The sequence below is a fragment of the Leptidea sinapis genome, chromosome 5 (genome assembly GCF_905404315.1).
Source record: "Leptidea sinapis chromosome 5, ilLepSina1.1, whole genome shotgun sequence".
Lineage (NCBI taxonomy): Eukaryota > Metazoa > Arthropoda > Insecta > Lepidoptera > Pieridae > Leptidea > Leptidea sinapis.
In genome coordinates this window covers 1,720,574-1,748,544 of record NC_066269.1, presented here as the reverse complement: position 1 = coordinate 1,748,544, position 27,971 = coordinate 1,720,574, and the positions used below count along the sequence as shown (strand labels likewise).

Here is a 27,971-nt window from a genome sequence, read left to right as displayed (position 1 = left end):
CTTCAAAAGATTTTAAACAGATTAATTCTGTCATGTGTTTATACAATGCATCTGTTCGGTCGCATTTGAAATATGCTTGTGTGATTTGGGACCCCTTTTACAAAATTCATGTTGATAGGTTGGAAAAAATACAACGGTCTTTTACTCGATTTCTGGTATACAAAGACACAAAACATAGCGGTTCATGTTTACCATACAGCCAGAGGCTAAATATTTTTAAATTAAAATCTCTCTAAAATCGTCGTCGTATTCAAGATTTGCTATTTTTATTTAAATTATGTAATGGTATTGTTAGTGCCCCAGAAATATTACGACAAATTGATTTCAATATACCCCGCCCCGGTGCAAGGCTTATTAATCGTGAATTCTTTCATCTTGCTATTCCAAGAACTAATATTGGTCTTCACTCTCCACTGCAGCGCTCTATGAGATCATTTAATGAGCTCCTTAATAATAATTTTGACTCCATGGATATGTTTGGGATGTCGGTGCTACAATTTAAAAGACTTTGCGCAACAGTGTTATTTATAATAGTTTTTAATTATATATGTATGGTCTGTTCGCTTTACTCATATTCAACATAAGAAATAATTTGTATTTTTAACATTTATTAATCTTTAAATTACTTTGCGTTTTTTGTACTAACATTATCTTTAATAATACAACAGAGCTGTACATACCTGTAAGAAAGCTATTCTGTTCATAATGTTCGTTTTATATTTTTCTTATTTTTGTTTAGTTTAGAATAGCTTGTTGGTGTGTCTATTATAAATAAATAAATGGTCATAAAAAATATCCGAGCGGCGTTGACAACATTCATTCAAATAAACATCTTATTTCGTGGCAGTAGTAATGTTCAAAGTCTATTGTATAAAACTCTGCCTAATGACGCGTAGGCAGAGTTTTGCTTCGGACAATTTTTGAGCCTGATTTTAAGTCTGGTTGTTTATTGTACATCAATGTTGCTTTCTTCTCATTTTCAATTAGATCAAAATGCCTATTAAGTTTATTTGATCACTCCAGGTTTGGCAAGACGTATGGTAACGATACCCGAGATGCAAAGAGGTGGCTGCGCGGTGATTTCACGTCCTAAATTCTACTGTATTGTACAACAATGTCCACCGGATCGGTCCCAGAGAGCAGCGAGATCATTCTTTAGTGCGACGAAGATCTGAAGTCTGAGATCTGAGTGTGACCCAAATAGAATACATCAACGTCACTTTTGACAGTTGTTGTTGTTTTGACAGACAAAATTGAACATAAAGGTATTTTTCAAAACTGTGCAAATTAATCAACACAAATGCAAAAGGGTTATATGCTGTAGTTATTTTATTTTTTATATACTAAGTCAAAATTTCTCGTAGTTTTTCCTGACACCTTGGCCAAACTTCAGTATGACGTCGTTTTTGAAGAAAATGGCATTGAATATCGGTGGATAATATAGGATTACCATTAATTGTGAAGTTTTTTGTAAAGCCCTTCTACCCACGTGTAAGATGAAGAGTTATGGTATCCATAACATGCACAGTTTTGATAATGTTATGTAACATATCCTCAGAATCACGGAAAAATTTACCGCAGTCAGTCGTTTTTCGACATGGTCTCTTAAGTTTTCATTGAAAAGCACTCTTTAAATTTACATAATTACACTTATTTACTTGTCTGTGCAATAATTAAACATTTTTTATATATCTCTAGATCTTTGTCGCACTATATTCTTGTTATGGAATTTTATTTTTATTAGAAATGAAACACATTTGATAACATTTCTTTTATATTTACTTATATACACAATATACAATTTATATTTTACATGTTTCGTGTTTTATTTATCCCCAACATAAACTTCGGCAAAAATAAGTGCAATTAAATTGCACAATTCCAATTAAAAAAGATAATATTTTTCTAGGCCGCCTAATGTTCCAATTAGTTGGTAGGTACGAGTATTTATAGGTTATATACATATAAAAATATAGTATTACTTCTTCTTTGCGTTCCATTCTTTGAGTAGTTTCTCGCACAGCGCTAAATTCTCGTCTTTCTGTAAAATAAAAATACAAGAATAAAATTTTATCTATTAGAAAAAAAATTTGGAGAAGTAAGCACAGTTCACATGTTTTGAAATGATAGCAGATTTGATGATTTTCAAAACGTTTTAAACCACTTCTAAAATGAGAAGTTGCAAGAAATTTATTGCCTACTCACGCGATGACGCTTTACAGGTCCAATGTTTAGATAATTTATAAGTCTAGATAGACTATGATAGCTGTTAACACATAGAAAGAAAATTTGCAGATGTAGAGACCGCCGATAGAAGTGAAAACTTACAACTTTTTAGTATTAAAATCTGAAATTTCATAATGGTTACAAATAAATATTTGAATTTATTTTTAAAACTTATTTTCAATAATATATAAATCAAACAAAAACGCTATTTCAACAATACATACACAGTATATACACACAAAATCCATTCAATTATATGATATATACAGCACTAATGTTGCACAATACGTCAGATTATACAGCTATAGCTACAGATATACTGATATAAGCATTTTGGTGACGTGACCTCCCGAGATTACACCCATAAAAATATTATATATATATCTAATATATAAAATTCTCATGTCGCGGTGTTTGTAGTTAAACTCCTTCGAAACGGCTTGACCGATTCTCATGAAATTTTGAGTGCTTATTGGGTAGGTCTGAGAATCGGACAACATCTATTTTTCATCCCCCTGAATGTTAAGGGTGGTTCACGCCAATTTTTTTTTATTTGATTATGAGTCAGCATTAAAAAATACATACAACTTCAAATTTTCACCCATCTACGATCAACATTTACTTTTGTATCGCGATTTTAATTTTGGCAATACAACTTTGCTGGGTCGGGTTGGGATATATATGAGCGTGTCGGTGACGCGAACCCATAAGATTTTCCCCTACCAAAAAGTGCCCACATGCCCCATCGGTATGAAAGAGCTAAGTTGCAGATTGAACAAGTGAATAGACGCTGACGCTGAACTTCGATTGTCTCTAATTTAATATTTATATACTGTTCACTTTCGCTCCAGACTTGTACTAAGTAACACATATTCTAATATTATTGTAATTAGTGATTTGTGTAATTAATAATAATTTTTAAAAAGACCATTTATGATCGTCCGAACATAACTCGCGGCTAAAGAAGTTTTCACTTCTAAAAAAAGGCGGGGGTGTACCAACCGTGCTAATTACTGAGCTTTGATGTAATTTCACTCTAATTGGTGTTTCAGTTAAAATGGCCGATATAGCCATACCATATATAATTAACAATAATTATGTTTTTTCAATCATTTTCAATCAATTATAATATTAGCACGATAAACCACTAACTACGTACACTAATCTTACAATGTAAACCAAATAATTCTTAAAATGTTTATTACGTGCCAATACTATTTAATTAATAGTGGCAATTATTAAGTATTAATTGAATATTTTTAACCAGTGGGAGGCTCCTTTGCAGAGCATGTCGGCTAGATTATGGGCACCACAACGGCGCCTATTTCTGGCGTGAACCAGTTATGTGTATGTATTACTATGTTTTGGTCTGAAGGGCGCCGTAGCTAGTGAAATCACTGGGCGAATGAGACTTGACCACTAATTGGTCTTTCAAGAATCCTGAGCGGCAGGGCAGGGCGTATCAACTACCATCATCTGAACGTCCTGCTCGTCTCATCATAAAAAAAACTAAACACAGCGACACAACAGCGATGAGCAGCTGACTGTATCTTTCTCTCCCGGGTACAGTCGGCGGTTCCGAGTTCACCCGATGGTTCCTTTAGTAAAATCTCACAGTCAGTTAGCGTTTACCTTAATGAAACAGAACCTGGCGAAGTCCTCGCCCAGATGTTTGTGCGGCTGCGAGTAGAACGCCGACGGCGGGATGGTCAGCACGCCGGTCTCTTTCGCGAACTTCTTTGTGAACTTGTAATCGCGGTACTGGTCCGGCTCCGACGACAGATCGATCTTGTCCTCTGAAAATATTAATGATTCTTTATTGAAGTGAAAACTTCTTTAGCATTGAGTTGAGAAAGTAGATGGAAACAAAAACGCGACACTAAATAGAGACTGACACATAAACGTGGGAGAAAATGAAATAGGCAGCATTAACAGTGCTTTGGTACCAGGCGATCATAGTTGAACAAGTGATTGTCTTATGTATGACGCGAGTATACCTTAATATATTCTGACGTCATGCGCAAGACGTATGTATGTAGTAACATAAACACAAGGAGAACATAAATATTGTAGCGGTGATAGTAATGTACGTAAGTATCCATCCGTACTCTGTGGTTAATGTCTTTCATAGCGGTTGAAATAAAGTGTCATCCTAGCAACATGTACCAGGACTTCATATGCATTCAGAGGTTCATGCACAATGCAGGTTTCACTTCTGACATGTGTACTTTGAACGCACGCCTTTTTTTTACTATTGCACCAACCACCAATTAATTACAAGTTCTCACTATTTAAGATACTTGTACTTAGTAATTGCTCTATAATTATATACTTGTAAAGATTTTGTGTTGTTGTTACGTGTGTGTGTATGCTTTTTTAAAGATTTTAGTTTGACTCTTAGTTTGGACGAATGTTGGTAAGAAATTTTTAATACAATCTTTTTCAATTTAACAGTTCGTTTTTTCACTCTTGAACTTGATATTATAGAATTCATTCCCCGGGGCATGAAAAGAATAGGGAAGTCCCAGGCCCAAGGCCGTCGTAAGAGGCCACTAAGAGCATTTACCAGTCGGATGCTTCTTTGCGTAGAAGCATCAGAGTATGGGTACCACAACGGCGAGTTTTTCTGCCATGAAACAGAAATGTGTAAACATTATTATGTTTCGGTCTGAAGGGCACCGTAGCTAGTGAAATTACTGGGCAAATGAGACTTAACATCTTATGTCTCAAGGTGACGAGCGCAGTTGTAGTGCCACTCAGTATTTTTGGGTTTATTAAGAATCTTGGGTGGCACTGCATTGTTATGGGCAGGGCGTATCAATCAATTACCATCAGCTGAACGTACTGCTCTTCTCGGTTTTTAGTTTTTACCAGACAGTAATCCAGACACTTCCCAATCTAATATTTAATTGTTAAAACATGTCAAAAATTTAAATCAGGCTAGAACTTTTGCGAAGATATTCCGATAGTACTACACTGCTAGTAGTGGTTGAGAATCTCTACCGACCAATCACAGTTGGTAGTACAATATCTTACTCAGTTTCGTCCAATCAGCAACGATGAAGTACCCCCCTTCGGGCACGGTGGGGTTGAACCCGTTCTCCTGGAGCATCTTGGACAGGTAGTCGCGCTTGGCGGTCAACTCCCGCGCCAGCGACACGAAGAAACAATCCGGGGAGTCGCGACGGCCTAGCTCGTATTCGAACGCGCGAGCAACCGCTTCCTAATTAAATAATATTAATTCAATTACATTTCTAACCGAGATTTACGAACCATGCGTCACTTAAACGGTTGGCTCAGTTGAAAAAGCGCGCGGACGGAACCCGAGCAGTTGCGGGTTCGAGTCCCGCATCGTTCATAAATTTTGGTCACAAATTTAATTTATCCCAGAAATAAGGGATAAATTAATTCAATTAGATACATATCAATATATCTTAGTTACAAAGTGTAACAAGTCTGAATTTTTTACGTTTGCATTGTTTCATGACAATAACGGACGAGACGAGGGGAGAGAACGATGGTAATTAATACACCTTGCCCATTATAATGCAGTACCGCTCAGGATTCTTGAGAAACCCAAAAATTTTGAACGGCACTACAATTGCGCTCGTCACCTTGAGACATAAGATGTTAAGTCTAATTTGCCCTGTAATTTCATTAGCTATGGTGTCCTTCAGACCGAAACACAATAATGCTTACACATTACTGCTTCACGGTAGAAAAAGGCACCGTTGTGGTACTCATAATCTAGCCGACATCCTGTGCAAAGATGCCTCTGATCCTGATAAGTGAATGCAGTTTAGTTCTTTCTTCCAATATTTCTTCATAAGTCTAGAATATTTTCGTTTCAAATAGTAAATACTCGAGTTGTTTTTTGAATTTTATTTCACATCCCTTTTCTGAATTGTTTCTTTTGGTATCTATATGTATTTTTATGGAAGAGTAGAAAGAGAGAGCATATCAGTCACCACAATTTAAGTGGTCACTGAAGCCCACCTTCTGCAACAGCAGAAGAATAAGTGTACGCTCGTGAAGGTACCAATGTCGTCATAATCTAATAATAACCTAGATCCTAAAGATCATTGAGAGCGAAATTCAAAGAAATTAACATCTTGACTGTTGCTTCTCAATATATTCTTGATAATGTAATGTAACATACATTACAAAGGCACATAAGTGAATTTGCCAGAAACTGTCATAACCATAATGTTAACACCAGGAACAGATATATACTTATGTTGCCTACTACTCGGCTAAGTCGAATTAGTAAGTCTTTTGTGGGGCGATGTATATGCTTTTACAACAAGATCCCAGAAAATGTTCAAAACAAAAGTATTTCGTTATTCAAAAGAATTGTTAAAAACGTTTTGTGGTAAAGGTTTTTTTTTATATGAGAGGGGGCAAACGGGCAAGAGGCTCACGGGATGGGGAGAGGTGAGGCAACCGCCCATGGCCCACAACAACAGGTGTGTCAAGAAATGCGTTGCCGGCCTTTAAGGTGGGAGTATGCTTCTACAGCAGTAGTTACAGATTGGGAATGGAGCGACCGCCTTCAGGCTAATTAATAATAAGTTTAATTGTACAATATTACTTTGTAAACATATTTTTTTGATGAAAAAAAAAAACACCGCTGAGTTTGTTGCGCCTATTCTTTTCAGGTCTGGGCATTCGTTTTGGAATGGGTGGCAGTTTTTGACTTTCAATAAGTGATGTTACATCCTATTTTGAATAATAATATTTGAATTTGAATAACCGGGAAACTTATTCCATAGTTTAATTGTACGGAAGAAACTTTTGGAGTTTCGCATCAAATTCTCCATTCTGCAGGAACTTGACATAAAACAACTCCTTTCGATGTTAGTACAGAGTCACATTCTTAAGTTCTTCGGACACGTCTCCCGGTGCGAGAGTGAGTGCATTGAACGCCTTGTCGTGCAGGGCAAAGTGGAGGGCTCCAGAGTGCGAGGATGGTCACCCATGCGATGGAACGACCAAATTAAGTCAGCAGGTAAAAATGGCGAATGCTCGTGAGGCAAATCACATCTGCCCCAAAAGATGTCACTTCGTGATGACCACAACCGCTCTGCCAAGAGTGTAACGTAGAAGAAGAAACTTCCTTGAAAGCCACACTGCAGAAGAACGTCAGACATCAATATGGTAGTGATGATATATGTAAGTACTAGTAAAGATACGTCTGCACAAATAAATTTATGTTTCGGTCTGCGATATAAAAGGGCCATTTACTTTGGAACCAAATAAAATACGATATGAAAGATTTACGAACGATGCGTCACTCGGACGGTTGGTTCAGTTGGCGCGCGTTCAAGTCCCTAAATCATGCTTTGCTTAGCTAGTGAAATTAATGTACAAATGAGACTTAACATCTTACGTCTCTAGGTGACGAGCGCAATTTAAGTGTCGCTCACAACTTTTGGGTTTTTCAAGAATCCTGAGCAATACAGGGCGTATTAATTACCGTCAGCTGAACGTCCTGCTCGTCTCATCCGTTATTGTCATAAAAAATATGAGTACAATATTTATATGATAACATGGTTAAGTGGATCACCTGCACTGGTGTACAGCACGTGTAGACACAGTTCTGGTGCACCACCTGCAGGTTGCGCATGAGATCTGCGGGTGCGTACGCCCAGCCGATCTTCCAACCGGTCACCGAGAACGTCTTCCCGGCCGAGCCCACCGTGATCGTCCTATCCCACATGCCCGGTAACGTCGCTGTAAGTACGGGATTTGATACCAATTAGCTTTAGAAGGTGAAAAATACTTTAGCCGCGTTGGGCACTTTTTGATAGGGTGATGGTGATGGTGGTGACGCGAACCAATAATCGTCACCTTTTTGCTCTTAATAGTGATTTTCATTATTATAATACTAGAAATAAGGGATTGCTTGTAACTAATTCTAGTAGGCTTCATAAGATACATTATAGCTTCAAGGGTAAATGTATACACTTCTATAATAAAGTCCCAGCCACTGTTCAGGCATTATCTATAAATAAATTTAAATATTTTATAAAAAAAATGGCTCTGTCGTAATCCTATTACTCCACTGCTGAATATCTAAATGATCGGACAGCCTGAGACTAGATTGTGATTATTTTGTAGCGATAGAAATGACTGTACAATATTGTATATTTTTATTGAAAAGAGCGCAAAAAAAGAATGCTGGGAGAGTTTCTTGCACCTCTTCTTCTCTCCCAGAGCGCCATTTGTTTCCGAAGCGGTAGTAGTATCTAGTAGTTATTAGAAATGACATCAAAAATAATTCTATAGGAATAAATTTTGACAAAATAAATGCCTTATTATGCCTTTTAACCGTTACACACTAATACTGATAACCAACAATACAACTGCGCGTTGTAGCGCTTGATATAATGCACTAAAGGAACACTTTAATCGCTGAGTTACTGAATGAATAAATAAATCAACTGCGTATCTAAATAAATGGATTATTATCGAATATTGCCGAACAGTGCAATAAACAAGTAAACAGCTTGTTTACCTGACAGCGATCCATATCATACTCGGCCTTAAAATGCTCGACGTTAGGTCGCGATTCTTTTACACCTTTTCTATCGAATTCGATGTTTTAATTCAAAATAGGACTATCATCACATAAAGAATATTTACCTATCCTGATATGTTTATTTGGTTCATAAACCATCCACTCGTAGACTTCATCGGAGAGACACAGGACGTCGTGTTTGATGCAGAGGTCCGCTATGGTCTGCAGTTCTTGAGCGGTGAACACCTTGCCCAGGGGATTGTGGGGGGTGTTAAGTATCAACATCTTGGTTTTATTTGTGAACAACGACTTGAGCTCATTCTCATCTAGCACCCAGTTGGCTGAAGTTTGAACACCTTCTGAACATTTCTTAAAAGAAAAAAAATACAATTAGGATTTACTAAAAAAAAATGCTGGGAGAGTTTCTTGCGGGGTGCAAGAGTGCTTCTCTCTCAGAGAGCAATTTGTTTCCGAAGCGATAGAAGTATCTAGTATATTAGGAATAACATCAGAAAGAATTCTAACCTAGTATATAAGAAATGATACCAGAAAGAATTCTAAAGGAATCAATTTTGAGAAAATAAATGCCCTTTATGCCTAGAAATATTACTTTTCATTTTCTTTTCAAGAAGCTAAAGATTGTTATTGTGATTGAGAAACTATGTACATTTATTAAAAAGATTTGGTAGCGTCCTAGCATTTTTCTATGTATCAACTATAGTTATCGCGCGAGTTGAATGTAGTCTGGGCCTGAGGTAAAGACCGGGAGCATCTCCCCCCGCTGTCCGCACGTCTCACCTCGCGCCCCTACAGTGTATTGTTGTGCCGTCGTTGAGTTATTGTACGCTCACCGGGTTTTCGCGTTAATACAGAAGATATGTCCCGTGTTATCTTTAAATTTTAATAATGACTGATCCGAGTCCATCTGGTTCTAAATTTTACTCGGTCTTAAGAAGCTTAGTCTCTGTAACGTTTATTTACTCATGTGGCGTTACGTAATAACCGGTCGCCATGACATCTCACACGTATTTCAATGTAGATTCATAAAAATACATTAAATTGCATTAAATATTATTTTATTGCTGAAATAAAGTTTCTTCGATGCCTATGGCTTACCGAGGGTTGTAAATTTGTGTAATTTTAATGCACTTACTGGTTTCAAGGCAATAAACTTAGGTACTCCACCCGCTGATTTGATCATGAAGTCATAGCAGTCGAAGAATGGTTCAATGACGATCACTTCATCACCAACATCTACGTGACCTGCAAGGAATAGCATTTTATTTATATTAAAATTTTAAAGTGAAACTTTTATTACGTCACCTCAAATTTTTTCGTCCATCTATCGCATGTCGCGGTTAAAACCTAATATCCCTTAGCACGAGGGAGGAATGAGGTATGAGGGGAAAGATGTTGAAGCTGCGAGAAACTGTCATAACCATAATGTTAACACCAGGAACAGACATAAGCTTATAATGCCTACTACTCGGCTAAGTCGAGTTAGCAAGTCTTTTGTGGGGCGATGTATATGCTTTTACAACAGGATCCCAGAAAATGTTCAAAACAAAAGAATTACCTTATTCAAAAGAATTGTTAAAAAACGTTTGTGTGGTAAAGGTTACTATAACATAAATGACTTTCTTAATGATACCACAGATTGGGAATGGAGCGACCGCCCTCAGGCTATTAAATAATAAGCTTAATTGTACAATGTTACTTTGTAAATGTTACTTTAATTGTAAAACATATTTTTGATGAAAAAAAAGCCCGCTGAGTTTGTTGCGCCCATTCCTCAGGCCTGAGGCATTCATTTTGGAATGGGTGGTAGTTTTTCTGAATTTCAATAAGTGATGTCACATCCTATTTTCAATAAAAATATTTGAATTTGAAATTTGAATTTGATTGCGGGGAGGGGTGTTTTCACACCCCTGATACTACTCTCATTACAAGGTTAAATAACTCTTTTTTCGCATTATGTTTGATAATATATTATCTATGTAATGTTTATTAATTATTACAAACCTAATATAGAGGAGAAGAGTGCTTCATAAGCTCCACTCGTGACTAGGATCTCATTTAGTGGATCTAATTGTCTATTAATTAACGGCGAGTACACCTTTGATAAATTCTGCACAAGTCTTGGGTGACCCTGAAATTAGGATTATTATTAAGATTCTTAAGATTAAGACCCTGATTCAAAAAATTATCCAAATGTTGGGATAAATGCCTAAATATTATTAATTTTTACAAAATATTCCATAAAATACCAGGCTCCTTTGCACAGGTTGCCAGCTAGATTATGGGTTCTACAACGGCGCTTATTTCTGCGCGCTAATTGCTGGGCAAATGTAACTAAACAACTTATGTCTCAAGGTGACGAGCGCAGTTATTGTAGTACCGCTTAGTTTTTGGGTTTTTCAAGAATCCTGAGCGGTACTACGTTGTAACGGACAGGCCGTATCAATTACCATCAGCTGAACGTAATTCTCGTCTCGTCCCTTATTGTCATAAAAAAATTCAAATGTCGAAATTGTTGTTCAACCAGAATCCTGCCGCCGTATTCTATCTTCGCACGACACGCCTCAAATTACAGTATCATCGCCACAGTTTGGATGTGTGGCGTTAACAGTGTGGTTACACTTATAATAATTGGTGATATTTTTAGTATTCTTAATATAAAACCCCTCGCTAACAAATTAACAAATCTAAATTAGTTATGAATCATCGGGCTGTCTGATCATCTATATGCTAATATATTCCAAGCCTATGCATTAACCCTTCTTGAAATAATTAGCTGCGAGTGGTAGATCTGCAATCTGATAGCAGATATCATAAAGGCGCAAAAGACATTTATTTTCTCAAAATAATTCTTTTAGAATTCTTTTTGATGTCATTTCTAATATACTAGATAGTACTATCGCTTCGGAATCAAATGGCGCTCTGAGAAGAGAAGAAGGGGCACAAGAAACTCTCCCAGCATTCTTTTTTTTCAGCTCTTTTTAATAAAATAATCAAAATCTAGTCCCAGGCTGTCGGATCACTTAGATATTCAGCTGTGGAGTAGTAGGATTTACGACAGAGCCATTTTTTAATAAAACATTTAAATTTATTTATAGATAATGCCTGAACAGTGGCTGGGACTTATAATAAAGTGTATACATTTACCCTCAAATCTATTATGTATCTTATGAAGCCTAGTACAGGGTGGTCCAAAAGTCCGTTAACATTTGAATCGGTTGCCGCGTCTAGCAGCGGCGGCGGAGGGAGGTGCAGGGGTTACGCATTGCAAGAGCGGCCAATGGGAAATTAGTACCATGGCGTCGTTCAGCGGTAGTCAACGTGCGTTTTGTGTACGCGAGTACTATCGAAACAACGATTCTGCAACCTTAGCTCAACGAAAGTTTTGCAATCATTACAAGATACGACACAAAAATCAAGCTCCATCAGGTGTGTTAATTAAAAAATGGGTGCTCAAGTTTGAGAAGACGGGTTCAACAATGGATTTACCTCGATCTGGCCGGCCTTGAACGTCGAGGGACCCCGAAAACGTGGAGCGAGTAAAATCGTCTGTTCGTGACCAACCTGGACTTTCAACTCGAAAGCGGTCTGCTGTCCTTAACGTGCCAAGATAATGATGTATTAAACCGCATTCTCAAGAAAGGTTTAAGTCTACATCCCTATAAAATCCAAAGGGTGCAGGAATTAAGGCCTCAGGACCATGCCACTAGGTTGCAGTTTGCGATCGAAATGGTAGCGCGATTCACCAGTTTTACAAACATTTTTTTCTCAACGAGGCACACTTCCACCTAAATGGGCATGTTAATAGACAAAGTGTCGTTATTGGAGTGACACTATGTCATGGTGATCAAAAACCGCTGCATTCCAGCCAACCAACCCAGTAACTCTTCACGAATTAAACGATCGTATTCGCACAGAAATCCAAAACATCTCAACAGAAACATGTAAAGCTGTCATCGAAAATTTCCGCTCTAGATTGCAGCAATGCCAGAATAATGAAGGATTGCATATGGATGATATGATTTTTAAGAAATAAATTCCCCTTTTGTTTACCATCGAAAACAATAAACAATTTTGATCTACTGTAATTAGTTTTTTTTTTAATTATCATTCCAATTATAAACGGACTTTTGGTCCACCCTGTAGAATTAGTTACAAGCCTTATTTATAATGTTATTATAATGAAAATCACTATTAACAGCAAAAAGGTGACGATTTTTGTGAACGTATATTAAATTTTCATAAATGTACTGACAATAAACAGTCACTAAATTCATTTCTTAAAATATTAATTTAAGTATTCATTCTAGAAAAGCAAGAAGTATTTACGCCTCACTTGTAAACTATGTCCGCAAGCCAATAACGTTCTAAACACATATAAGTTCACAATCCGATAACGGTACGGCAAAAGTGTGCTTAAAGACAATGTCAACTGTCTCTGTCGGAATCGGGTTCTAAATTCAACATACGTGAACTGAATGTATTCCATTGCTGCTTATTGACAAAGAGAGTGTAAATACTATGTAATAAAAGGCGGGAATGCCTCAGTAAAAATTAAATTTAGCTTAGTATAAAACGTGCAGCCATTTACATATTTTCATAAGTTTGAAATAGTAGTAATTACAGAATGACGATTGGCGACGAAGTATAAAACGGCTAAGTTCGAAAGCGAACACTTGCTTAACGTAGGTATCTCTAGTTAAGGATACATTGCTACGGTTTATTGACAAGATTTTATTTATCCATAGTTATGTCCAATATAGTTATAGTCCAATGCTTTATGTCGTTAGGTTATTAAAATGTAACTAAGCATAAAATGATAGATTTGTCTACCTCTAGTAAGTTAAACTAAGGATAGATAGGTTATTGAAAACGGCCGTAAAACGTAGTGGATTTCGGCTCTGCGTTTCTTACAAGATTATAGCCGTCATCTGTCAATGACTGCACGTTTCATACAATCGAGTAAATTGCTTTTTGTTTAGTTTCGCTAGGCTGCTTATGGGTCAAGTATATTTTAAACAACTGGACTAAATGCAGCAATGTATAGATAAACGTGTAATAGTATAAACGTTAACAGTGTAAGCTTATTATGGTGTAATTTGTGACATGTTCCATGTTTTTGCTTTGTTTTTTACGACGTGATTTATCTTTATGTATAGAACGGCAGCAATGAATAGAAGCATGATAGGGAAGAATTTTTAATATAGATTAAAAATATCAACCATAAAAAAGCACACAGGAACAAATGATGTATCTATAACCATTAAGAAACTTAAATGGAAGTGGGCAGGGCATACAATCAGAGGGCAGGCAAAATGGAGTAAAACAATAATGAATGAATGAATAAATGGTACACAGGTCACATGAAAAGAAAAAGGGGTAGACCTTTTCAAAGATGGGTGGACCAAATAAGAGCGGTTGCAGGTTGCACATGGACTAGAACTGCGGGGCATCTCCAATTTCTTCCATAAAATTTTATGGAAGAAATTGGAGGAGGTTGCCAACAATAGGCAAACAGACAAAGTTGTTGAGGGAGTTTAAATTTCATTTTAAATATAAATATTCTAGGCTAAGTAAAACACTTTGTATAACTTGTCTGAATAAAGGCTTATATTATTATTATAGAACGTCATTGGTGCAAACATTACAATCTTTATATCATTTACTTATCTCACAAACACAAGATAAAAGAATAACCTCATCACTATAATTGATGTTAATTTAAGAAACTATCATTTGTTTGAACCTTTTCTTACGGTAAGCATACCGTAAGTTTATTGCTCCAGTTTCAAGAAACGAATATGAGTAACCAAATTTTTATGCATTTCATCTGAATAAGAACATGATAAGCAGTCACTGTGATAATTAATGACACAACATATTTTCTTTATCTCATTGAGACTATTTTAACCTTTTACCACTTTGATGCCACAATTAATAATCATAGAAATGAGTAAATAAAAAATTATTATACAACCAATTACTTTTGCGATTATAAATTTGTTCTTATTTTTTACTAGTTGACCCGACAGACGTTCTGTATATAATAAATAAAATAATGTTTTTTAAGAATTTGTCAATAATATTTCATAACACCAAGAATTGCTTCGTAAAAATGCACCCTGTTGTTGTAATGAACTTGTTTCACAGCATAACTGTCAAACCGTTGCGTCTATAAATTCGACGGGGTACGCAACAAACGAAAAACAAAATTGTTTTTATTTAATTCCGAGCATTTTTCTATTTATTTACCTTTTAAACCTTCCCTGTACTTCCACAAAAAATTCAAGACTAAAATTAGCCAAATTGGTCCAGCCGTTCTCGAGTTTTAGCGAGACTAACGAACAGCAATTCATTTTTATATATATAGATAGATTATGACAAAAAGGGATGAGACGAGGAGGACGGTCAGCTGATGGTTATTGATACGCACTGCCCATTACAATGGAGTGCTGCTGAGGATTCTTTCAAAAAATCTGAGTGGCACATTGCGCTCCTATTCAGTTTAAAAAGCGGGTTCTCATTCCACAGCAGGTTGTACGAGGGAGAAAGATCCTTCAAAACGACACTGTTGAGGAAACGCCACACATCCGCGTGTCGTGCGAAGATGAATTCGGCGGAAGGAATCAGGTCAAACAACAATTTCAACATTTGAAATTAATTATTGATTATTTTATAAAATTAACAATTCAAATTTATTTATACAAAAAATTTTACGTAATTAGTGCGGACACAACTTACTAACTTCTGGATAAATAAAAAAATACGGGTTGCACTTCAGGAGTGCCGGCAGAAGTGAAAATTTAAACTTGTTGACCATTTTTGAATATTTTGGAATGGTTAGGATATAATTTTGCACGAATTGCTTTATTTATCAGTATTTAAGTACCACATAAATATGTGGTTAAATACAGTATTCATTTGTTGCGCCATTGTACACAAAAATGACCATTTATATTACATAAACTATTTAACACTTCAAAACTATTACAATTATTTTACTTTCATTCATAATTTCAACGACTGTCCAACAAATTTTTGATCAGGTCACGTGTCCTGACGCGAGTTTAACATTTTATACCCATCCCAAGAAAAGTGCTCAACGCCGCTAAAGAAGTTTTCACTTCAAAAATATTGAAATAAATAATTAAATTACAGAGTTTATGGCTACGCATATTTTAATTTTATATAGTAAATTATTAATATTTAATTCAGTTATGTGTCACTCCCAATTTATGCTTAGCTTATCTCATAGTTTCTCAACCCTATTTTGGTCAACACCCACTTTGAGAATTTTTTTTTTTCTAGAGTATTTTCGTGTATTTTTTTGCCTTTTTAGACTATATTTTTTAATCTACCCACGCCCCATCTGCGCTATCTCAATGCCCCCTAATTTTCTCTGGGTCTTCTACTGCCCCCCCGGAAAGTCTCAAACGCCCACATGGGGGCGTTATCGCCCACGTTGAGAACCTATGGCTTAACTGAACCAATTGCAAATTTTTTTGCTCATGTGTGGTAACAACTCCATTTACCAAGATTTGGTCAAAGCAATAAAAAAAAAAATTTATATAATGTCATACTATGTACATACAAATCCTCTTGTATATTGATTTAGTAAGCAGTTATCTCCAACAGCAATCTCAGCAAGTGACTTGGTGACATGTTCCGGTGGCGGGTAGTCAGGGAAACCTTGGCCAAGGTTCACAGCTGGTTTGTAATCCATGGCTAGCTGTATGTATTCCACCCTAAAATAATATGATTATGGCCATCAATTAATTATAAAATGTTATTTAACCGTATAACCTAAACTATATTGTAATATATCACATTCACTGTGTAGTCAATTCACACAAATTGGAGACATTCCACCTCATCCCCACCATCTGGATGTGTGGCGGTCCTCCACAGTGCGGTTTTCAAGGAGCTTTCTTCCACATACTACAAAGCTGTGGAATGAACTTCCTTGTGCTATGTTTCCGGGACAATACAACATGGGTACCTTCAAAAGAAGCGCATACACCTTCCTTGAAGGTCGGCAACGTGCCTGTGTTTCCTCTGGTGTTGCAAGATATTGTGGGTGGCTGTGATCACTTAACAACAGGTGACCCGTACACTTGTTTGCCCTCTGATTCCATAAAAAAAAGACAATATGTTGCATTAGATATAAAGCTAATATTATATTGCATTGATTTATATTATTTATATATAAAAATTATAGTTTGTCATTGACCCATCCGTGGGTCATGCATGTATGATCTCTTTAAAAAACACATATTATGGAGTGTGTAGAAGGCCAAAAATATTTTTGGCTTAAATGTTTTAATATTTCGCATTGAAATAGATATAATATCACTAATTATTGTTCTATTTAATTTTTCACTAGCTATTTAAAAAAGTTTGTCCAGTTTTCGCATACTGTTTTTTTTTAATCTGTTGTACACTCGTGTGAACCGATGAAAGTCGCTAAACTCATACATGTTTGAAGTTATGAGCCATTAAATTTGCGAACAATTGTAAGTGGGTCATCCACTTACAATGAGCAACTCGACTTGCCCCATATGTGGGGCATGCACAGTAAATGTGATAGATATAATGTATGTTAGAGGCAACTCAAAACTGGAGAAGAGTGACCATGACAGACTCCAATGGAAAGAGCTAGAGGAGGCCTTTGCCAAGCGGCATACTGAGTTAAGAGACATCCTCTAACTCTGAATAAAAAGGGCTTAATAGATAATAGAGGTGACTCAATAATTAGGTAAGATATTTTACAATTGAATTTTTTCTGTTTGTATTACCTACCTACATAATATTCACCAATGGTATTATTTTTACATTTTATAAAATAACATTAATTATTTGTATTGTATTCTGTAGAACCTTCTTCTCCAGGCATAAATATTTTCTATGAATGCTAAATGAATATTGTTCATTTGTTTTATATAAAAAACTGATTTGAATTTATTTGTGTATTTTTATTTCTATAACCTACTACCTAACAATTTACCTTTGTCCATGATTCCCAGTCATGCATAAAACCATCCACATTATACTCTCTTATATATGTGTGTTGCAGGATTTCCCTTACAACTTTTTTCACACAACATACCTTTGTGTTTATGTATTTTTTTTAATATTTATCAAAATAATAATTAATTCATCATCAGTAATCTATTTACCCATAAGTCATAATAAAAACAGGTAGCACCTAGTGATCCAACTTATAAATATAAAAAGAAAAAGCATCAAATGTGCTAATCGAAAGTATTACTGAAAAACAAATTATTCACATGCAAAAACTAAATGAAATATTAGTTTTATTAGTATTAAATTTTAAGAGTAGAAGAAGAAATTGTAAATTGAATTACAATAATGGACTCTTAACATAAACACTGTAGTGTCTCTATAAGATTTAAGTTAATTTTGATTGATATAAAAAACAGCAGATCCTAATAATTTGAATTAATATAATATAAGCAGGTAAATTTTATTAATTTTATAAATAGATACCACATGACAAGATTTAATTAAAATTCATAGTTAAACTTACATGAGAAAACAAAATGTTTGTATAATTCAGCTTCTATATGAAATAATTGACTAGAGGTTACTTAAAAATTGTATTTACCAAACGCTTTTCTCTCCGGCTCCGTAGCGCGATGGAAGTTTGAATTTATCACCCATTGTGCAACTGGATAACTGTTTCACATTCGATTCACAAATGCTTTGATAACTTCTTAAAGCAGTGCCGTAAATGTGTCTCCACCTAATCATCGTTAAACGCAGTATTTTATATTATATCAACGATACAACAAAGTCTTATCAAAATAACTTATTACACATTAGTCTTATCACAACTAACTACAATATTCCTATTTTTATTAGAAGAAATTACACATATGACAATCAGTCAATTTACATATGTTCGGTTTTTACATAGTAGGTTTAAGGTTAATTTATAAAATACAACTATTATAAATTACACTTACATCAGATTGATTGGTTTTCAGTTTCAGATTCAGACCACTTTATTATTTATTCACATTTCTGTCTTCTGATCTTTGCCAAACTTTTCAAATGTTTAGCTCATTTTTGACTTTGAGTTTTTTTTGGCATTGACAATTGACATTAGGCAAAGTTAATTTTATTACCTAAAATTTAAACATCATTGTCATAGCTGTTACATATGCCATAATTTCCATATAGATCTGCAGTTACGAGAGCAAGGATTCCACCTTCGCACGACACGCCACAAATTAGGATATCATCCCCACCATCTGGATGTGTGGCGGTCCTCCACAGTGCGGTTTTCAAGGAGCTTTCTTCCTCGTACTACTAAGCTGTGGAATGAGCTTCCTTGTGCGGTGTTTCCGGGACGATACGACATGGGTACCTTCAAAAAAAGCGCGTACACCTTCCTTAAATGCCGGCAACGCTCTTGTGATTCTTCTGGTGTTGCAAGAGAATGTGGGCGGCGGTGATCACTTAACACCAGGTGACCCGTACGCTCGTTTGTCCTCCTATTCCATAAGAAACAATGGGATTTAGGATGGAGGATCAAGTTGATTTGCCTCACATATGCAAGAAGGAGACATTCAATCCCAAACAAATTTTTGTACAAAGATGTTGGCCTTTGTACCAAGAATGATAAATTGCATTAACTACCTACTGATTTGGTTGAATAATATTTTGATTATCATGATAATAGATAATATTTTTTTTTTAATTTTATGGAATTCTTAATCATATTTAAAATATGCTTCTGCTCTTATTAACTGACTTCAAAAAATCGAGGAGGTTCTCAATTCGTCGGTATTTTTTTTTATGTTTATTACCTTTCGACTGGGTCAACCGATTTTGATAATTCTTCTTTTATTTGAAAACTGGTGCTTCCCGTGTGGTCTCATTGTAATTTGGTGTCCAGATCTGATAATGGCCTCCATGAGAAAACTATAAAAGTCCTAAATTTGCTATACATTCGTATAGCAAAGTGGATGATAATTTACGAATAACTCAATATCGCGCCAACCAATTTCGATGACTCTTTTTTTATTGAAAAGGGTATACTTCAAAGATAGTTTGGTGAGAGTTTGGTTAGGTTCTGATAACGGAATCCTTGACAATGTAACGGAACTCTTCAATTCTTAGGAGCAAATTAACGATACTCGGCCAAATCTTTTTTATGGTATCCGGATATTTAAGTCATCTAACATAACTTAATTATGGTTAATTAACTGTCGTAGTCGAATATGATGATCAATGGGACTCATTAACGACTTACAGTAAGGGTGCGATCTGTGGCAGAATTTCTAACTGTCTGTTATCAAATTGCAAAGCACTTACGTTCATTGCTGCATTGAAAAATTACGTATATCTACACATATTTAGACAAATTGTTAGTTAGTGTAATTCAAATTCTCTAAAAATCATAAAATAAAATAAAAATAACAAAAAAACAACAGACTTCAAAAACACTATTCCGAAACAATAGATATAATGTGCACTAAAAAGTATAAAAATAATTGCGTATTTTTATACAATCTAATTAATTAATCTAATTCTAGTTAAGATTATTGTAATTTTTGGAGTCGGTATCATCCGAGGTAGGTTTGTAACTACATACATAGGTGAGATTTGCTTGAGTTGTGAGGAGGCGAGAGCGGGTCGCGGTGGAAGGACAACGATTCCAAAAATGACAATAATTGTAACTAGAATTGGATTAATTAATTAGATTGTATAAAAATACGCAATTATTATAGTACTTTTTAGTGCATATTATATCTATTGTTTTGAAATAGTGTCTTTGAAGTCGGATGTTTTTTGTATTATTTTTTTTATTCTGTCAATATTTTCACAATGCAACTAAAATATTTTTATAATAATGTAAGTGAATTAAAAATCTTTATAAATGGACCTTTGGACCCCTCTCCCCCACCCCGAATTCATTATCTTCACCCACCTCCGTCAGTACTCTGAGTATATTGTTTCAGGCGCCAATCTTAGTTAACTTTTATACACATACACATAAAGATTTATTGTTATATTAATTAATCCCTACAATAATGCCAAAAATCGCTTATACTTTCCCCTATTTGGCAGTTTTTGGTTTTCGTTGTGTAAGCTGTATGCTTGGTGAATGAATGGTTATATTGTGTTCTTTATCGTTTCCATCCAGTACTTGGTTACAGTCTTTGTCACTAGCGCAAATACATATTATTACAATCACGACCGACCATAACCCACGTGCAGATTAATAGTGATAACGTCATTTTTATTAACATTTTTTGTTTGTTGTGATTTCTAATCAAAATGTACAAAAGGTACATAATATATGATCTAACAGCATATTAAATCAGCTGGACTAATATTTTTATATTATATAAGCTATATTAATTTAATGCGCATAAAAAATGAAGTAACTAATAAATAAAATAATAGAAATACCCTGACCTAACAATGAAATAAATCTGACTGAGATAATTTATACGTCTAGACTCTAGATAGAGCCTCTTGCTGATAGGCAACGCATGACAATGGGTCAGTCTTATTATTTTAGTGTGCATGACAGCTACATCTTACACTCGCGAATTGTTGGACACTTTGTGTTACTGTGTGTGCGTTGCTGAAAACAGAGGTTTACAGTTTGCAGCTATTTTTTTCGACGTATTCACACCTGTCACAGTCTATCTAGATGTATAAATTATCCAAGAATTCTGTTTTCAAATATAGCTTTTTATTGATTTAGTGTTAGGATGAGACAAACTAACAATTTAATATTGTAAAATCGTCACAGAGGTATATTCAAATCAATTACCACCAGCTGAACGTCCTGCTTGTCTTGTCCCTTATTATTATAAAAAAAAGATAATATGACAGATGATATCATACGGGCAATGATAAACCCTAATGTCAGGTCGAAATTCGAATCCACATACATTGTACTCCTCTTCCATAAATATCGACATTACTATGATAATTTGCGAAGCACAATTTTAGAAGTTGACTCTTTATCCTCTCGAACTCATATTGCAATTATAAAGATAACATATTTATGGAATCATCATTATCGATGTTAACTACTTAACCACTCTACATAGCAATAATAGATGCCTGTTTGATCTTTTGAAACTTTGAGCTTTCATTGACTAACCCTATAATTTGTTACATTGATGGGATGCCCGCAATTTGGACGTAACCTGATATTTTCTAGTACCCGTAGCCCTCCGAATGACTTGAGTTTTAATTACATACAATACATTTAAGCCTTATGTGGAAAATGGCGACCTTGGAACTTTGCGTTTCATATGAAAACGCAAATTAATTTGAACGCTATAGTTTCAAATTATTCAAGTTATTATTATAATATATTTGTAAACGTAAAATTCTCTAAATAATCAACGTTATATAAATACTTATTATTCCTGTGATAAAATTTATGGATTTAATAACGACTTAAACTTGTGGGCTAAGTAAAGTAGATATCAAAGTTTGCTGTTATAATACATTTCCTGAAAATGTGTTCGAAAAGTCTCTCAACAAATTCAAAGCATAAAAATTAACATTTTTTGTACGTGTAATTACAATGTACAAATTAACATTTTTTTTTATGAAAATAAGGCATGAGACGAGCAGGACGTTCAGGTCATGGTAATTGATACGCCCTGCTCATTACAATGCAGTGCCGATCAGGATTCTTGAAAGACCCAAAAATTCTGAGTGGCACTACAACTGCGCTCGTCACAGTGACACATTATCGCAATGTCAAGTCTCATTTGTCCAGTAATATCACTAGCTACGGCGTCCTTCAGACCGAAACACAGTAATGCTTACACATTACTGCTTCACGGCAGAAATAGGCGCTGTTGTGTTGCCCAAGTTCTAGCCGGCATCCTATGCAAAGGAGCCTTCCAATGGTAATTTTTAATGATAGAAAAGCTTATGGTCTATAGTATGGAGACTGTATATTGATGTCACAAGGAACTCTGACTTTGTTGTTAATTTGATGTTTGGGGGAAAAGTTTCTTCACATTTTATATGAAAATCAAGATATTTTTTTTTCAAAGTTTATTTACATTTAATTACAGAAGATATAATATATAATTATGGAACTTTGTTTGATGAGATTTACTATCTTGACATGATCTTGTTGCTGTACAAATTTTGGGACTATTGATAAAAAAACGCGACAAGCATTAATTTATTGGCTGTCCATGATGATGGACTTCTCTCTTGATGTTAGCCTGATACTTATTCAAGCAATCTCTGGGTTAATTATAAGCGTAAGGCCATGAACATCTTAAGAGTTCAATATAACAATGCATTTAGAATGTTTATGGACCTGCCGCGTTATTGTAGCGTTTCCTTAATGTTTGCATTGCACCTATTATAGGGTAATAGTTATTTATGCAACTGTTGTGTAATAACTAATAAGGGGTAACACTCACGTGATACTATTATCACACTCGGCTTCGTAAATAAATATTTATTATACGTATATTCGTAATAAATATTTATTTTAGTAGGAATTTACGGTTTGTGTAGTGCAATAATTATAATTCACTACTTGAATATTATGTTCTTTTGCAGCGTTTAAAATGAATCGCTCATTTTTTGTAAACAAAACAATAAAAAAACGAAGAAAAATGGCGGAGATTCGAATAACCTACTTTTTTTTACCGCGCGCGACGTTCTGATAGTGTGGAACGCGCGTAAACGAAAATGTTCTTTTTTTGAAGTTCATACAGATACCACGCATCGTGCAATAAGAATGTGGCTATCTGTTCAAACTCTTTGAGCATGAAGGGATTGAAAAAAAAATACGAGTGTTGTTATGAAATTCAAGTACAATATTACAACACTCGTTTGGATGATGTAATGGTTATTAGAACATTGGGTGTTTTAATGTTGGCAATAAGCTAACTGTTTCAGAATCTTAAATAGAAGATTTAAAGCATCGGTGTAGATAAATGATTTTTATGCAGTAATTAGAAAAAATATGTTTTCTATAACAGACCTCATTAGTAAAAGTTCCAATATTGTTTTAAATGTAGTGAATAGTTTTGAAAATACAATGAATAGACATTTGCTGTTAAAATTATAGTGTTCAAATAAATGTATTTAATGTGTTACTAACCCTAGAATAAGATTTTACTAACATTATATGGGCTGAAATAAATGATATCATTATTATTATTAAACGTGCAGCGAAGCGATCCAAAGTGGGACTTGGCCTCCGACACAAGAGGCCTCCACTTATTTCAGACCTGTGCGATATCACGCCAATTTATGACTTTCATCTCGCACAGCTCATCGTCCAGTCGGTCTTTCCACCTGTACTAATGGCAATCTACTATGCGTCGGCCTTCTACAAGTCCCGAGTATGATTTACTCACTCCACTATCATCTCCCATGCGTTCTACGTGGCTGAGCCAGCAGAGGCGGTGGGTCTTGACTTCTCCAATAATGTTGGACTCGCTTAGCCTGACGCTACCCAAATAATTCTGGAGTGACCAAAACAAGGGGACTGTGGAACACTGAGACTGCAGGTCTTTCATTGGACGATGTATATGCTTTGAAAGTATCTTACATATTGTATTAAATATTAAATTGTCGTCTTGCACCTATAGTATAGAATCTGCCTTGCTTGGGGTACAATAGTTTGTGTAAAAGTGTCTCAATATTATATTAATGTGTTATTTATTATATTATACTGATCACTCGATTGTATGTGATCTTGGCAAATACTCCCTCGTTACACCAGAGGAATCAAAAGATCGTTGCCAACCTCATAAACCGTCGAATAAACGTATATTTGAATTTAAAAACCAAAAATATGTTGGTACGTTGCGGGCGAGGATTGAACCGGGGGCTCCGTGGTGATAGTCGATATAACGATTATATTATTTATTACGCCGTGTAAATTTCAGCTCACCAACTATTGCGGTTTTTCTTATACGCAGCCTGGTGACAAAGGTACGGACAACGATTACCATTCGCGGGCGAAACCTTAAAAACGCATTCGACAACCTCCCCTTTTTTAAGAAAAAAAATTGCATTGTTGCGTCATTTAGGTAGGTATTATATATCTTTTCAGATGTGAAAATATTGTAAAAATACATTATTCAAAAATGTATGTATCAAATTTCACATGAATATCGATATTAATAATAATTCAAACCTTTCCTGTTATTGAAACTTGAAGCATTCTCATAATATTTTGTAAGGGCTATTACCGCATAAGTTGAGTAGACATAATAGCCTCTTGGGAGGTTGCAAGCCATGTAAAATTAAATTACCCATATTGTAAGGTAAGATTGAAATATCCTTTATAGGATTTCCTATCGAAGTTATGATAATGGCAAAATATGTTAGTCATAAGAATATCGTTGCTTTGCTGTTTTTTGGATTTATCGAAGGCATTCGATATTGTTGGTCACGATTTTGTGGCATAGGTTACAAGCTTAATCTCTCTTCCAAACGAGGTGATATCAATATTTAGGAATTTGTATCGCAATTAAAAAAACTGTGAACGGTGGAATGGCTTATTATCAGATGTATGTATATTTATGTGTACCCAGATAAACCCGTCAGGTTTTCGTGGTATTTATGAGATAAAATTGTTATGTACTTGTTCTGTATTGGCCAATAAACTAAAAAAAAAAGTATTTCGGATGGAATGTACTGTGCATCAGGGATTTTCTAGGAGGCATGCGATGATGGTTATCCGCACAAAAAATTAGTCCCGCATCATGGTGCTCCCGCAGCTCGAATTATTGTTGGGGACCCAGTGCTCTGTGAACGGCTGGATCACTTGGCGTTGCGTAGAGACGTCGCTTCATTGTGTGTCTTCTACCGCATTTATCACGGGGAGTGTTGCGAAGAGCTGTTTCACCTGATTCTGCCGCCAAATTCCATCTTCGCACGACATGCCACAAATTAGGATATCATCTCCACCATCTGCATGAGTGGCGATCCTCCACTGTGCGCTTTTCAAGGAGCTTCCTTCCAACTACTACAAAGCTGTGGAATGAACTTCCTTGTGCGGTGCGGTGTTTCCGGGACGATACGGCATTCCTTCAAAAAAAGCGCGTACATGTTCCTTAAATGTCGGCAACGCTCCTGTGATTCCTCTGGTATTGCAAGAGAATATGGGCGGCGGTGATCACTTAACACCAGGTGACTCGTACGCTTGTTTGTCCTATAAAATATGATGCCTATAGACTTAGATTATACTAACGTATACGATCTGACTATCGATATAACCCGATATATATAACCAACAATGCGTGACCAATTTTGATTTGTCAATGTGTGTGTGAGCTAGTCATAATATTCAAATACATACTATGAAGCGAATGCCAAGCATTGCAGACTGTTTACGACTTGTAAATAAAAATCGGTTACAGCAACAATAGATTCGCTTTCCTTTTTTGTCTCCGTTTAAGATATTCTTCTCTCTCGCATGATTTGACTGTCTATACGCTTATAAATTGTACGTGTATGGTCACACTCATTCTTTCTCTTTCTTGTTAGTTTAATTTGTGGACCCACCGGGTCTGTGGAGCCATTCATATTTCACATTTAAATAAACTGATTTAAAAATAAATCAATTGTAACGAATAATAAAACGAATTTTTATACAAAGTCTTTATTATGTTAATATTAAAATATAATCTAAACATATTCTAATTATAAAAGGAATTCCGTCTTAAACATTCTAACGTCACAAAGGAATTGATCGCCTCTCCAAAATTATTTTCTTTTTTTGTTTGACTTGCTGGAATTACATTTTTTTGCGATTCTTAGTGAAGTACAATAGGCCTGCTCATATTTTATAAGAAACTTAAAAGGAATCACTCTCAGTAAATTTTCCATACAAACATTCCTGACCGTTTTCTCCTTGGTTTTTAACCCTAGTTCAATGTTAAGATCAATATCAACAATATCTGTGTCTCTCTCTTTTGATTTTTTTGATATTTTCGTTCTAATAATTGCCAGATTACTTCAAACAGTACATAAAACGGTATATAAGCCGCAAATACAATACTCGCCAACATACAGTAACATAACAGTAATTTTACTTCATACTCGAGCGCGCGACCATCTCACGCACACATACACGATTACACGGTAGCTAAGCAATCTTGGGGAGACAAAACTATTGAGTGTCACCCGCACGCCGCCGAGACTGGTCGCCGTCCGATTTAAATTAATTTCAAGGAGACCATTGTGTTATGCTTCTGTTCTATTACTTGCATAATTGTGGTCTCGCTGACAAAACCGAAAACAAATTCTTCCTTCCCACTTAGTTTCCAAATTTCGTAACGATTGGTTAAGCTTTGCTTGAGGATTCTTTGATTTTTGGATTTTTTACTGACGATTTTTAGTCGGAGCTTCAGTTGTCATCGCACTAATTTTTGTCTCGTTAGTGTGATAGAAATAATGATTTGTGGCTTCAGCTATGTTACCTGCTAAATGTTGTTCATGCAATATTTATAGTAAGGCCAACAAGACGGGATAAAAAATGTAAACAAAGATTCAGCGGTTCAAAACATTTTCAACGATAGCTTTGAATATTGAAAAGAATTGATGTATTTCAAAGGTTGTCTAGAGCTACTAGGCTGTGATTCCAAAATTAAAATCAACAAAATATCTAACAGTTACGAATTAGTCACTAATAACAAAAAAATAAGTAAATACAGAAACGAAAAAATACGAATCACTTCGAACGCGATCCAAACAGGAATGAACATGTTCACAAAATGGTGCACCAAATGTTGACAACTGCGGTATTGACTGCTTTCCTGTACCACGAAACACGCAACGACAGCGGCGAGATAATAATCACTCGCTATCGCAACGTAACTTACTGAGTCCGGTCCATTTGTTTACATTGTTTATCTAGTCTCGCTGGCCTTAGTATAAGTAAACAAAAAATTATAGCTAAGTATTAACGTCATTGTAAACCAATTTAATTCTTTGTGAAACATATTGTATCATGTGATATTTACATATGGACGGATATGAGTATATTAAGGAGCTTACAACTACATGATTTGGCAATAAATATGATGCCCATAAGGTCTTAGCATAATGTTAGGTCTTAGTTTCTCTGTTGAGGCCTCGGACGGACTGACCCGTCGTGGAAGTCATTCGGTGGTCTCTTCGAAATGTGTGGGGCCTGAAACAAAAATAAGTATTTTGTAGATTT

The 27,971-nt window shown here is 35.4% G+C and overlaps 3 protein-coding genes across 6 annotated transcripts in view; 1 reads left to right on the top strand and 2 right to left on the bottom strand.

Annotated features, from left to right (window-relative positions):
- LOC126964676 (UPF0605 protein CG18335-like) overlaps positions 1-1,812 on the top strand; it is a 34,349-nt gene extending 32,537 nt beyond the window's left edge. For both annotated transcript variants that reach the window (XM_050807938.1, XM_050807937.1), the window contains one exon: positions 1,024-1,812. In XM_050807938.1, the coding sequence (XP_050663895.1) occupies positions 1,024-1,093 (70 nt within the window). In that variant the 3' untranslated portion in view covers positions 1,094-1,812. The remainder of the gene's footprint in view (positions 1-1,023) is intronic.
- LOC126964657 (kynurenine aminotransferase) lies at positions 1,757-18,900 on the bottom strand. 2 transcript variants are annotated; one of them, XM_050807907.1, is made up of 10 exons: positions 18,751-18,900; positions 18,390-18,527; positions 16,356-16,509; positions 10,769-10,895; positions 9,900-10,009; positions 8,872-9,115; positions 7,793-7,959; positions 5,263-5,449; positions 3,859-4,022; positions 1,757-2,041 (listed from the first exon to the last, which is right to left on the bottom strand). In XM_050807907.1, coding segments are annotated over exons 1-10 (1,356 nt in total). In that variant the 5' UTR covers positions 18,753-18,900; the 3' UTR covers positions 1,757-1,978. The 2 variants fall into 2 exon arrangements, with proteins under 2 accessions (XP_050663864.1, XP_050663863.1); XM_050807906.1 differs by lacking the exon at positions 18,751-18,900 and having other exon boundaries at positions 18,390-18,714.
- A 7,492-nt stretch (positions 18,901-26,392) lies between these two features.
- LOC126964687 (protein obstructor-E-like) overlaps positions 26,393-27,971 on the bottom strand; it is a 52,329-nt gene continuing 50,750 nt past the window's right edge. For both annotated transcript variants that reach the window (XM_050807959.1, XM_050807958.1), the window contains exon 6: positions 26,393-27,941. In XM_050807959.1, coding sequence (XP_050663916.1) covers positions 27,864-27,941 — 78 coding nt within the window. In that variant the 3' untranslated portion in view covers positions 26,393-27,863. The remainder of the gene's footprint in view (positions 27,942-27,971) is intronic.